General features: G+C 43.4%; 1 protein-coding gene across 3 annotated transcripts in view; it reads left to right on the top strand.

Annotated features, from left to right (window-relative positions):
- pola1 (polymerase (DNA directed), alpha 1) overlaps window positions 1-11,649 on the top strand; it is a 57,540-nt gene extending 45,891 nt beyond the window's left edge. For all 3 annotated transcript variants that reach the window (XM_040043970.1, XM_040043971.1, XM_040043969.1), the window contains exon 37: window positions 10,983-11,649. In XM_040043970.1, the coding sequence (XP_039899904.1) occupies window positions 10,983-11,119 (137 nt within the window). In that variant the 3' untranslated portion in view covers window positions 11,120-11,649. The remainder of the gene's footprint in view (window positions 1-10,982) is intronic.
- Window positions 11,650-14,639: the final 2,990 nt, after the last annotated feature.

The following is a 14,639-nucleotide window of genomic DNA, read 5'->3' as shown; positions in this document are numbered from 1 at the left end:
AACACACACCCAGCATACTTGTTGCAATAAATCGAATTCATTGTTTTTCATGTGGCCTGTAGGTGGTTTTGGTTTGAGCTGCACAGTTTTAGAGAGCTCTTGTGTAGAAATGTCTGCCTTTACTAGAATATAACTAGTTACATGATGCAGAAACCTTGTTGTGAACACATTCATGCAGGAACTATTGTTTTTATACTGTTTACATCCACCAGCTGAGGGGGAGTGGCATTAATGTTTACATCCTGTCAGTGTTAAAAGTGCTAAACCTTTTATAATGGGTGTACAGATGTTGAATGTAGACAGTAGAAAGAAAATGCTCACGATATGATGCTTGGACTTTTGTTTTTTGTGAGTAAGGTAAGTTCCATCCACTTCCATTATCCCTGGAGAACCCATGAGGTCAGATCCGACCCCATTGGTTTACTAGGGAAACCATGGGTCAAATTTGACCCCGTGGGCTCTCCAGGGTTAAATTCAAAAGAAGGCTGATCTGTCCCAAACGGGCCAGCTTTTACACCAAAACAATCTACAGTTGATGATTGAACCCCACTACGGGCCAAATGAAAAATTAAGGCCAAATTAATACATCAACCACTATTGATTGATGATTGATTTCTTTGTGATAAAGAATAAGTAAGTTTCGGGGCGAGTTGTCCTCCAAAGTTTTGCTTTGTGTTTGTTTTGAAACTGGCTCTGCTTTTGTAAATTTAGTCATATTTTATTCATTTTTCTTCCTTCTCTGCTATACAGCCACTGAAAGTGAAATCAAGTTAGTAGAGCCACTGCTGAACTTTGAATTTTAATGTCCTAACAAAGCTTCCTCACAAATACATGTACAACATAGCATTAGCAATCAATGTCTTAACATAAACCTTTTACCCAGGCTGCACTTAAAATATTCACCAGTGATGTGACACACACACATGTGCGCTAACACACACATGTGCGCTCACACACACACACAAAAGTAGCGGAGCCTGGGCATTGGATATGGGAAGGGGGGTTAAGGACATTCAGCTCCTCGACTCGACAGCCCTAATTTAGGAGTCGGATTCAATCACACACACATACAGAATGCAAAACGCTCCAATCACTAGAAGAAAGAAGGAGAGAGCCCTCCATCGCTCTGCCTCTACCCCTACCCTCACTGTCCATCTCTACTGCTTTCTCTCCCTTGCTCTCTCTGTCTTTTTGCTCTCTCTCTCTCCCCCTCTCTTGGACAGGCACTCGTTTGGCTGTGTTGATTGAAAACAGGTTTTAGATTTGGGGAAATGATAGGGGGAGTAATGGGCGCGCTGACGAAAGGATAGCCCTTCTCATATAATGGGACATGGAGCGTATATTTCCCCCCTTGGACTCAAATAGACGCTACTCCAGTGATCTGGGCGCACTCAGTAGGCGTCAGCCGCAAGGCCTCTTTACCCATAGTTCTCCCTGATTGATGTCACTTGATTAGAAAGGGCCGCTGGGCCGAGTGATTTATTTATTTGATTAAATTTTGTATGTATGTATGTTATGTATGTATGCTTGAATGCTGCGGGTGTGCACACTGGGACCTGAGTAAGGCAGGGAAAGAGTGAGACAGCAGAGTTAAATATAACGTGTAATCAACAGATGACCACTCAGAAGATGGAGGGAGCTAAAATGGAGGGATTGGACCATTGTGGAGGAGTGGGGGGAGACTAACATGATTATAGCCTACATTTTTTTGCTTTTATTTCCGTCTTCGCCCAGATGCAAGAAATCGTCGCCAATCAATCCTCGACTCTTTCTTTATGCTCCTGTGCTTTGCAGTGCTTTTGATCTCTTTGAACTTTCTCGTCCACAGTTTCTCATTTTTGTGTTTCACGGCGCAATACTGTAGAGTATATCCACTATAAGGGTACACAGTTTACTATAGAGTGTTCAGTAAACAGCAAATGGTTGGATGGTTGTGGGTTTGTTTAACATCTGAACTTGTGATTCTTGAAAGCTTTTTGATTTGAGATATTTATCTGTTCAGTTAAGTATCAGAGGGGCTGTTAATCTGCTTCAGCTGCTTTGGAGTTTATGACTATGAGACAACTCCTAACACGGCAATGTATTTACAGACCACTGACACATTTTCCTCCATATTTTCTGGGTGAATATTACTAATGATAATATGAGGAGATACATGGACCTGGCACAGGTTCCAAAGGTAGTCCACCTCCTCCAGGATGGCACATCAATATGTGGCATTGCCAAAAGGTTTCCTGTGTCTCACAGCACAGTCTCAGCAGCATTTAGATTCCAGACACTTAGTCTAGCAGAGTTAGACAGGGCAGTAGAAGATCCTTAATCCAACAGCAAACCTGGTATCTGCTCCTTTTCCCAAGGAGGAACAGGAAGAGCACTGCCAGAGCTACAAAATTAACTCCAGCAGGCCACAGGTGTGAATGTCTCTGACCAAATAATCAGAAACAGACTTCATTAGGGTGGCTTAGTGGGCCCTGGGCTCACTGCACTGTACAACCTGATTGGCATGTGCCTTTGAATACCAGCACTGGCAGGTCAACCTCTGGCACCCTGTGCTTTTCACAAATGAGAGCAGGTTCACACTGAGCACATATGACAGATGTGAAAGGGTCTGGAGAAGTCGTGAAGCCTATAACATCGGTAAGCATGACCAGTTTGGATGGTGGATCAGTGATGGTCTGTGGATGTATATCCTTTAGGGACACAGACTTCTACAGGCACCCTGACTACCATTAGCTAACAGGATCAAATCGTTGGACCTGCTGTCAAGACCCAGGTGCACTGGATCCTGGGTTCCTCCTGGTGCACAATGTCTGGCCTCATGTGGTGATCTATGCAGGCATTTTCCGGATGACAAAGGGATTGATACCACTGACTGGTCCCCAATCTCACCTGACTAAAATCCAATTTAAAAAAAACAAAAACTGGGACATTATGTTTCAGCCCATCCAACACCAGCAGGTTGTATCTCAGGCTCAGTGATGCGATGTTCCAATTAAGTGCAGAGATCCACTTAGAGCAAAAACTAAAACTCTGCTTATTAATTCATCCTGATTATTTGTGTCGATATCAGCTTGTTGTCAATTCTCAGCTGGGAAACTACTGTTAGCTCCCTTTAGAGCAACACTGAGTAAGGTGTAGTGCAGACACTGTTCTCATCTCATGGCCAGAAATTTTATTCCTGCCAATATGACAAGAGCTCATTGTCAGTATAAAAAAAGAAATGTAGCAGACATTACACATCACACTAATAATTGCCGTGTTTCTTCAGGTTAAACATGAGCATGTTGCAGATGTAGAGTACAAAGAGTAGCTACAAGTGTGGAGAGAAGTGGTCCAGTTTCCTCTTGACATGGTAGAAAACGTGCCTCAGTGAAGGGTCACAGATCAGGGGATACACAGATCAGAAGGGTCCTGGAGGGATGTGATGAGCCACCAGACGGTGGTCTTAACTGCAAGTGGAAGTCATGTTAACTTGTTACTCCACTCACTCACCAGACCGCAGCACAATCCGCTGTTCTTCACCACACTTGGATGGTTTACTTTCATAAATCACATCTCCACTGCTCCATTTTCTCTTTTCATGCTTCTTCCCCTAAAACCTGTTTGAGAGACAGAATGTGTGACTGTACGCTGTCTGTCACACCCAGTGTTGTTCTGGACTGCCCAGCACTCTGCAAAGTTAACACTGACATGACAGATGCAGTGATAGCTGCGATTCTGGGGATTCACCTATTAATTGTTGGGCAGCTCCTGCATGGTCAAACTTCTCTTGCTGCTCTAATGCCCTGATGCTAGAAACCATCAAGGTGACAGCTCTCAAACAGCTATGTTAGGAATACTGATCTAAATTAGAAAGTGAAAATCACGATGACATTGAGGCCACATTTATCAAAGCTCTGTCAATAATTCAACATGTCATGTTTCAGTCATCACACATACATCACTGTGTTAACAGTGTTTTGCTTTGTGTGGCTGTATCCATTAATCCTGTCTGGAAATACTAACAAACCAAATGTGTCCACTGCAGTTCTGTGCAAAAGTCTTGAGCCACCCTTCATTTCTTTTCATTTACATTCAAGGATCCAGACTTTCTTTTAACCTTTTAAAGTAGTTTTGAGAAAAAGTTCTCCAGGTTTTCTGAAGATCTTTCAAAGTTTTTCTTTGTACACTGGTTGCTTTTTCACTTATTTTCAGTCCAGTCCATGCATCTGACCATTTTCAGTGACACTGGACGCTGACCTATGAGTCATTCAAGCATAAAAAAGGCACCTATATTTAGAGCGGGGCCATATGACCAAAAATATTTATCATGATATACATTTGAAAATTTGCGATAACGATATAACTGACGATATAATTGACACTAGACAAAATACTTTACAACTGCACAACTTTATTAGTGCAAAAAAAACAAACATCAATGTATTTTCACTTAAACAAGCAGCTGTGTTTTTAAGTGCATTAAAGTTATATAAAAATTTAACAGTGCAAATACAAATTCCTTGCTGACAGTTTAACCAAAAGGCATTTCCAGTGGAAATTGGCCGACATATCCTCAGCATAACCATTTATAATATCCACAAAACTTAAAAAGAGGTTATACACACACAATACAGTAATATTATGTTGAAGCACAGTACGTATCACTCCGCGAGGCGCCTGCCTACAATAGCCGTAATTCTCCGACAATCCATCAAGCGGTGCAGGTTCGTAGCTTAGCAAAGTCGTGCTAAAACATTTGACAGATTTTCGAGCACCGTGTATGACATAAAATCGTTTCGAGGTCAGTAAACAGAACCAGAATTCATACATAAGGCACACGGGATTATAAGGGGCACTGTCGATTTTCAGAAAAATCAAAGGATTGATTTTAAGTGTGCTGTATTTTCCAAAAAACACGGTAATAACGACGGCCCGCTAGCATGCTCTACCAAAAATAGTGCTTTGTTGTGTATCTGACGGACCAAAGCTAAACCAGTTCCACACCACTGAAGTTGCAGCATTTTTACAAACCAGTTCTGGTTCATCCGCTTCATTCAACGATCCACTTTCGCTCTTCTCATTCTCAGTTGCCGCCATGTGCGTATGAAAACAAAGGCACTGCACATGCGCGTTTTACCCATATTCTATCGCCATATTTCATTTTCTTATCGTTGCCCAACATTATACTGGTATTACCGTGAACGGTACGATATGGCCCAGCCCTACCTATATTAAGTGTTGTGTACACATGACAGATGACTTAGCAAACAACCAGTTTGTATTTTAAGGCACTTTATTATCAGCCTGTCACAAACATACAAATATAAATATATAAGTGGACAAGTATACAACTATATAGTCAATAAGCTTCCTTAAGAAAAATGGGGGGTGGAGAGATCCAGTAAAGACCTGAGAGATCAGGTTGACCCAGTTGATCCTTCTGCAGTTTCCTGAAGCCTTATCAGAAATGGTCTCAGTGGAAGGGTGGCTGTCGAGATGCCATTTTTAAAGGCTGAGGTATCTCTAATTACACAACAACTCAACTTCTCTTTTTTTAGTTAAAATCAGGGTGTATGGAGGCAATCAGGAGAGGGATGCAACATAAGGTGTCCACAGCCATCTGTGCGAAGGTTTGGGCTTTCATTTCAGCTAATGGTTTTGGCGACCTTGTCAAAAATGATGGAAATATTAATACAAAAAAAAGTATTGTCAGATTAGCAAAATCTTCATTTTTCAGCATGACTGTGATCCCAAACACACTGCCAATGCAGTAAAGGATACCTGGATAGAAAAATAAAACACCACTAGCCCTTTTCCACTAAAATCTGCTTGGAATTAATCGGCTGACTCTGTTTTTAGGGTTTTCATTTAGGTGGTAGTACCTGGTACTAGGTACTTTTTTTTTTTTTTAGTACCTACTCAAGACTTTTGCACAGCACTGCAAATTACTAATATACAACACACGCAACTCATTTCCTCAAAGTCAGCAAAATATAGACATGCGCACGCTCACGCTGCTATAAAATATAGGTTTACGGTGTTATCCCTCAGTCCTGGGGCAGTAATAACCCATATTACTGCATTACACACCCAGGGGCCAGCACTGCTCAGATTACAGGGAGCAGACATATGATCCTATACTCTATACTGTGTCACTGTATACTAGCACTGATTTATGAGAATTGTTTTTCCACAAACACCATCTAGGCTTTATTAATATAATTTTTTCTGGGTGGTGAGCGGAGACAGAGTGCTGCTACTAAAAAGAGCTGGTCTGGCTCTGTTTGGGCTCAAGTTTTTGTTTTCGACTCTTGAAGGAAATCAAGATTTTAGAATGAAATGTTACTCAAACTGAGTCATCTTTTGGCAGCTGGGCCCATTAAGGATCAAAGTGCTGCCGATCTGCTAGGCAGTCACCTTAAAACACCTGTGGGAGCTTGTTGTGAAGCGTCAGCTAATTAAATGTATAGAATCACCAGTCGAATCTGTTTTTGTTTTTGTATTTTATGCTGTTTTTTTCTTCCAGTGTTTTTGAAGTTGCAGAAGTCACAGGTTTAAGTTCAGGATTCCTCTTGTTATGTCTGAGAAAACAAAACCATCTATTTTTATACTATTTAGGTATCATCACCTTATCAATGTCTATCATCCAGCACTGTAACTTTACCAGCCTTACTGTAGCACTGCCTGACTTCTTCTTTCAGCTTCTCCTCCCGTCCTCTGCTTCTACCTCTGTCTTGCCAGCCACCTGCATCTCCTCTCTCGCTACATCTCTTTGGCCTCTCTCTTTTCCTCTTGCCTGGCACTGGCAGCTCCATCTCGCATGTTCTTCTCCCAGTACACACGCTCTGCACATCCAAACCAATTCAGTCTGGCATGTCTCACTTTGTCCCTGAGCTGTCCATCTGATACACACATTTCTAATCGTGTCCATCTCCGTCACAGCCAACACAAAACTCAGCATCTTTAACTCACCTGCCTCCAGCTCCGCCTCCCGTCTCCAACCGATATAACGTACATCATCTCTCTACCATCGTGTAAAATACGGGCGAATAGTGACTGAACAGAGGATACAGGAAAATACAACAAGAAGCGCGTGACACTGATCAACACTGGAAACCAGTAGCTGCAGTACTAGGGGTAGTATTTCTACTACTGCTACTCTCAGCAGGCTGCTCTCAATCTTTCATGCTCCGTACTGTCAGCACTCCTGATAGCTGTGTTTATATGTTAGAGAGATTGACTAACAAGATGTTGGTTTTGGTCTTTTGAAGGGAACTTATTGAAAAAGCGCGATAAAACGCCAGCGGCTTCATCCTTTTGTGTTTGCATTTCCCGTTGTTTACTAAAAGTACGCATGCATCGTGATATGCTGCCCGTTGTGTCACATACTTTTGATTGTATCTGGGTATTTATGCATTGTCCAACCATTGTAAACGCTGAATGTTTACCATTATGCTGAACATATATAATAAAGCCCATTAAAAGAAAATAGCTTTACATAAGAGCTCTGATTCAAAGCAGAATGTAATTTGATCAGCTCGCGTGTGTGCGTGTGCTTTTGTGTGTGTTATGTGTTTGTCCTCTGCGGTGCTTCAGTATGTTTGTGAGTGTGCGCACATTTGCAAGCGTGCTCCTGTCTTATCTACATGTACATTGCATTTTTGTGCCTGATTGCTGCGACTGAGTAAAACATGGAGGTAATTTCATCCGCTGCAGGAGATCTCTAATAGATTGGGCACACACACGCGCCCGCTCACACTCACACACACTCACGCGCCGAGTCACACACCGCTATGATTAAAAAAAACCATGCTGTCCATTCCTTAGCTGGGAACATCCCGTATCAATGACTTTCAAATCATTTCATGTCACTTTTCTTCTCTGTCTCCCCCCCGCTCTCCCTTTTTGTCTCCCTCCCCCCTTGTTTCCTCTGTCTGTTGCTTTTCTCTTCCTTCCATCCCCCCCCCACCCCACCCTCCGTAGGTCTCAATCTTGAGTGTGGGCAGTATGATTGCGTGTGTGAGCAATAATGTAATTTTGCCGCATTGATAAAATATAAATTGTCCTTGAGCTGCGCTTTTCTAATGATCCATTTACCGGCAGCTTCCCTGCCACCTCTCAGTGCTCTGCATTTGGTCCTCTTCTACCCTCCCACTCGTCGTCTTTTTCTCTCTTTTCCCTCACTCTTGTCTTCTTTCTCCTCCTTTCCCTCTCTTTCCTCTCCATTTTCTTCCCTCACTCTCTCCTCATCTTCCCCGCCTCCCCTCCCTTTCTCCGGCGATACAAAGCGGGGTGGCAAAATCCGCGGGTGCGATTGTCAAATCAATTATTCATTCTGTGCAATTACACTCACACAAAGAAGTTTCCCTGTGCTCCGAGTGGTGATTAAATTAACTGCTATTCCAGCTGCCCGTCGCCACCAGCCTAATAGAATATTCATGGAGGCGGCCGACGGAATGGCCGATCTCCATTAACTTCATCATGCTCACTTAATTACAGGCTTGTTATTGTATTTACACCTAGTTAGAGCGTGCAGAGCCCCGATCTACTCGTGCCCAGCACCGCCAGCGTGTGCGCGAGTGTGTGACAACACCTAGTTAGAGCAGAGATAACCCCTGATACACTCACTGTGCTCGTGCGCGCATGAGAGACCATGTGCACGCGTGTGTGTGTGGGTGTGTCATGGAGACAAAGATGGTGTCCTGGTTGACAAATTTCCATTCAGGTTCATCAATTTGACAAACTTTTCAGGATGCGTGTGCGTTCTGTTCTCATATCTTTGTTCCTCTTTTCATTCTTTTTTTTTTGCTATTTTTGCCCCTTTTTTCCCTTCACATCTAGGCCTTCCAATATCACAATCTCCCCTCCCCTCGCTTCTCCTCACACCTCCACCTCACGCTCACTCTTTAGGGGGAATCTATTTATTTGAACCGCACTCCCCACTGTGCCCTGACTTGCAGCAAGGTGTCTCCTTCTTTCTTTTCCTCTCCGTGACTTTTAAATCATTCTTTTATCCGTTCGCCACGCAGTGATTGAGGTGGAAAAGAGAAAGGAGTGAGGAGGGGGGGGAGAATTATTTTCTCCTACCTTTCAGAAATGATGACATGATTGCTTTCGCTTGATCATGCATCATCACCCCCCCTTCTATTCCCCAGATAAATAGACTAGTCTGCCTCTGCCTGCCTCTCTTCTCCCTCCATCCCTGTCCATCCTTAGCTAACGTGAGGATTATCTGGTAATAGTGGCTGCTGGTGTTAAAGTCAACCACACCATCTTCTATATGTGTGCGTGGTGTGTGTGCACATGCATGTGTGATTGCTGTTTCTGTCACATAGATGTCTTTAGTGACTGAGTTATTGTGCTTTTTAAGTGTTTAACTACCTTCGTTGTCATGTATTTTGTGTGTGCGCGCGCCTCACTGTTGATCTCTGTGTATCTAACCTTTGTTCCCTTGGGCAGTCGGTGGGCTGGTATTTATCCAGCAGCCACTAATGCAGCAGGCAGGAAGGACGAGACAGGAGATAGGGCTGTGGAGATGGCGAGGACATGACAGTCGGCCATATGGAGGACTTTGTGTGTGATTTAGATAAACACAGACACACTTTGTTTAATTAATCACATCGATGTCCGTTTAATCATTTAGTCATTTAAAAAGATGAAGCCTTTAGTATTTAATGGAATTATACCACCTAAACCAGCAATGTGAACTCATCACTTTGGGCTGAGGGTAGCGGTGACAAAAGCAGTTTTCACACATGCACTGCAGCCCTTCATTCTTAAAGACATCGCCCACCAGACGTGCTTGCAAGAGCGTAAATGTCCGATGTAGTCCACTTGGACGTTAGCCGGCTCCCACCCTGCTTTGGCACCAAGTCTTTGTTGTTGTCTGGTGCATTCACTGCTAGCAAGTGAATCTCATGTTTGTATTTCCAGTCCTGAGAATGAGTTTGGCTGCACATGTAGCACCTGGACCCCTGCTGGGTGCTACAATTGGGGGAAAATATCCGTGCCCGATCTTCTGAAATCGTCCAAAGTTAAACATCTGAAGACGGCCACAGTCCCAGCTGCTGCCAGCTTGTTTTTTTTTTTTTCTTTTTAATCAGTTAATGTGCAAATTATTTACTCAATTTATCATTTGTTTTATAAAGTGTCAGGAAATAATAGTTAAAAAAAATGCCCCATGCAATTTTCCACAGCCTCACTGCTCATTGACTTTAATTTGCTGCTGACACCCTCTGATTGTTGTTGTTTACAAATAAGTGGTGCTGGTGCCTAAATGATTTTTATTCGAAGCTCCGAGGACCAAGTTGCAAGTAAAGTGAATAAAAGTGATGACTGCGGATTGTGAGGGTTTTTTTTTTCTTTCTCCCCTATAATTGAAAATGAAAAGATTAAAAACACAGTGCCCATTTTCCTGCTTCTTCACCTGCATCAGCTCGCTGTTATACCTGATGTCGCTTGCTGCACTCATTGGTTTGACGCTGTGTTATTACTTGGTAGATGATACTTCATCTACACTTGACGCTTGGTATAATACTGTAAAGATTTGGTTGTAGTGGCCGCCCTGCCCGCTCAGTCTTCTCTCTGGCCTTATTACGGCCCACCTGGAGAGATAACGGGGGCAAAATATTGACTTGATGCTCTCGTTGGGGTTTTTGTATCGATCTTATGATCGTGTGTGTGTGTGTGTGTGCGCCATCGACCCATCAGTCCAATTCTGTGTGGTCTCCCTCCTAGCCCTCAAACTTGATAGCATTACTTGCAGATAGCATTGGATCTGTTAGCTCTCTCCACTTAAGGTTAAAACACTCTTTAAGTTTTTATGAGTAGAAACAAAGTCATTGTGCTCTCTGTTACTCTACAGTAGGACTCTGCACAGCTTAATCCCACGGGTGGAGGGCAGCTGAAGTCATCCAAGAGTGAATAGTTAGGTTGAAATGCATGCATGATCCTTCTACAGAGCTCTAACAATATCAAATCTTCTTTCTGTCCTCCTTCAGAATCTTTTAACAAGATGAATGAAGAAAAAAAGGTCTATCAGAAGCTAAAGGATGTACCAGACAAAGCCTTGGCGTCCAGCGGGTACTCGGAGATTAACCTGGCCAAACTCTTCCAGGCTTTCTCCTCCCTCAAGTAAAACAACATAAACCTCCATGAAGACGTCACCACCAAGAGGCTCCAGTTTCTGACTCAAAAAGCTGGACATATGCTCACACAACCACATCTGTTTTCTTTGTTTGCAGTTTCCACATATAGACCTCAGCCTCCTAACCCTTATGTCATCTATCCTGTAGCTAATGGGCTTGTAATATAGCTTAAAACCCAATCACAGCTTCCCCATCCGCACACACACTCTCTCATTATTTGACCCCGTCACCCTGGCTCTGTATGGTAAAGGGGAGCAGCAATCATACCTAAATGACAGCCTATTGTGCGTGCAGAGGCTAGCTGTGCCCAGATGTGTGTGTGTGTGTAAGTGTGAGAGTGTAAAAATGACTTATCCTCAGAGCAGCCAGTATAGTCCAAAAGCAGCTAATTACCCAATGATAGTGACCCCAGCCTCTAAGACCACTGGATGCCTGCAGCGATCGGACACTTGTTCTGATTACTACCATTCATCCTGTGTGTGTGTCTGTGTGCGTGTGTGAGTCAGATCAGTGGATGAAAGAAAAGAGTAAAGGAGGATGCAGGGAGTGACGGGGTGAGGGAGGCCACACGCGCTGCTCCCTCGCTCTTTTGTCCCAGTATCGAACAGCTGATCTTCTCCTCCACTGCGTCTGTTTTAACTGATGTCATTTCATCTCTTTCACCCCCCCCCCCCCCTCCCTCTCTCTCTCCTCCTTCCTCCTCTGTGCAAATTGTTTTTAAAGCATTTAATGTTCTGTGTAACAGAGTTGTATCTCTCGGTAGGATTTTTGTCCTGTTTCTTTGTAATGATCAGAATATTTTGATATTGAACAATTTAATGTTTTTCATACTGAAACCTCAATAAAAGGCTAAATGGATAAGAAGTTAGTCCTGTGTTGTTTGGGGAGTGGGTGGGGGAGACGACAAACTGGGTGGGTGGAGATCCTGGTTTGCCACTACGCACTGTAATGGCACTGTGATAAAAGTCAGATTTATTAAATGGGGGGAAAAAATGTTCACAACATTGGGACATCTGGGTAGCTAAATAGAGCGTCATTCAGCATCATTTGCTCACAGGACCACTGAAAGCAACAATGAATCAATCATACTACCCAGTAATCTGTGTCCAGAGCCTGATGTAGCTCGTCATTTTCCTCCACATCTTCAGGATCATATAGAATCTGCTGCACCAGGTTATATGTAGTGTTAATAATATAGCTCCTGCATCAAACTGCTGCTAATAAAGTCTATAATGAGTACTAAATGAAATAAATGTCCTAATATTATATACATTAATTTTTTAACCTTATTTTCACATAAAGACCAACACAGAAAAGTCATGTCCCAGAAATAAGTCTAATCAGGAGCTGAGAGAAGACTTAAAGCCTTCTATTAGGACATTTTATAAGCCTGTATATTGACATGTTAGTTTGTTCTAGGTAATCATTTGAGGGTAGAGTATTTTACCCAGTTAAATCCCAGTGCACGAAGCATTCCTGCTCACTGATTGCTCCTAGTGCAAGCACACCGTTAAAGGGATTAAACTATAACGTTTGCCCAAATGCATGTTAATCTATAGTAATGCCAGCCTGTGCGTACTAAATGCTGGCTGTATTTACTCAGCTCTACTTAAAGTTCAACATGTAACCCGCTGCTTCGAGTGTTTCTCGCGTTTTTCCAACCAAGAATTCTCCTTTGTGTTAATACAGTCGAGGGATTTTTTTACTCCATCCTGCCGTGTGCATTTCCATAAACACTGTACGCCTCACAAATCACTTCAAACCACTGTGACTTGTGAAGGCAACCTTAAGTGGGCCGAACACTTAAACCGTGATTCACTATGCAATGGATAGAACATGCTGAGTGTGTGTGAGAGAAAGCGTCTGCATGCATTTACAGACATAACTTTACATATTTATTAAAGCATATTAGCTCCACTACTTCTCCCTCACTAACTTATTTTTTTCCTTCTTTACTTTCCCCTCCATTTAATCACCCTCAGCTCACAGTAGCTGTGCTCAGGCCTCCTGTTCCCTCTATCAGACTGCGGGGTTTTTTGAGTAAGGGCCCTCGTTTTGTCCTCCCGCTTTGCAGTAAACCAGTCAAATGAAGTCCCCTGCATTAATTTGACCCTGCTAAGCTAATAAGGTCGAACAAGTCTCTTTGTATTGTCGTGTTAAGCTTTATTGCTTGTCGTTTTGACCAGCGATGGACAAGGTAGGCTTTGATGAGGGAATTAGTCCCCTATTCTGTCGCTGTTATTCATAGCGCGGTGGAACATACAAGCACCAGAGAGGGTGTCAAAAGGAGAGCTGGTCCTATTGCAAAGTGTCTCCCTTGTTGGAGCTGAAAGGGCGGTTATGAGACGATAAACCGCTTAATACACTGAGCTAATTGGATGAGAGCAAGAGAGACGGGGGAATTAAGGGGCGATCCGAGAGGGGAGCGGAGAGCCATGGCCCTGCTATTCAGGTCTTTCATCGGGCCTGGTTCTCCGCCTGGGGGGAAAGGAGGGGGAGCCGTTCATCAAAGCGCCTTTTAGAGCTCCTCTCCCGGGGACTGAGTGAGGACTGATCCGGCTGAGGCTGTGGAGTGATTGGACCTATTCTCTCTGGCAGGGACGTGGTGGGGGAGACGAGGCCCGGGAGAATCCAAAATCACGGACCAAATCAAGTCCAGCAGCTCGGGGAAGGAGAAGGAGAATGATGAAAATGGGCAGACAAGTCAGTGGGGGGAGATTTTCTGGACGTTTGGATTTACCTGCGAGAGGCGGGCAGTAGCATTAAGACCCGCTGCACTGACGCAATCCAGCAAATAATGCAGATTTGGCGTCTTTTTTTTTTCCTTTCTTTTTTTTTCTTGCAGCCAATTTGCAAGTAAACAGCTCGCGATTGGACAGCCGGCCCCATTTTTATATCAACATTCATTATCATGGTCATTCATGCAATAAGGAGCCTCCTGGCCTAATCCCAAGTGCAGGCGCTGTCTTGAATGGAAGGGCACACATCCAACAAGTGTGACTTTATAAATCCAGAGCTATTGGCCTTCGACAGCATTTCAATTTTCTCGCCTTTTTGCGCTGCAAAGAAAGTTTAAGCCTCGCTCCCAGCGGGTCACCCGCCTCCTGGCATTCCCCAGATATTAGGGACAAATTGGTTTGCCATTCATTAGTTATATTCACAATAAGATTAAAACTTCCCGGACAATCTCATCAAAACCCTATACAGGAAAAAAACACACACGCTCCACCGAGCTTGAGCAAAAGAATGGGGGAAATTTTAAAAAACATGGAGCTCTCACACATCGTGGATGGTGGTTTGGGCACATAGGAGAAAATTGGTTTTTATCTCTTTTTTTCTGCATTATGCTCCAAGGGGCGGCTGGGTGACTTTGTCAGAAGCTGCAATGGGATAAATTCAGATACATCTTTCCATCAGTCTACTGCCGGATCTAATTCCTGCATGTTTGGAGTAAAATGGCTGATTAACAGGTATAAGATCATAAAGCAAAGAGCACTGAAGGGACAAGAA

Source organism: Simochromis diagramma, unplaced genomic scaffold, assembly GCF_900408965.1.
Source record: "Simochromis diagramma unplaced genomic scaffold, fSimDia1.1 OVJJ01000602.1, whole genome shotgun sequence".
Classification (NCBI taxonomy): Eukaryota; Metazoa; Chordata; class Actinopteri; order Cichliformes; family Cichlidae; genus Simochromis; species Simochromis diagramma.
This window is presented reverse-complemented; position numbering and strand designations above follow the sequence as displayed.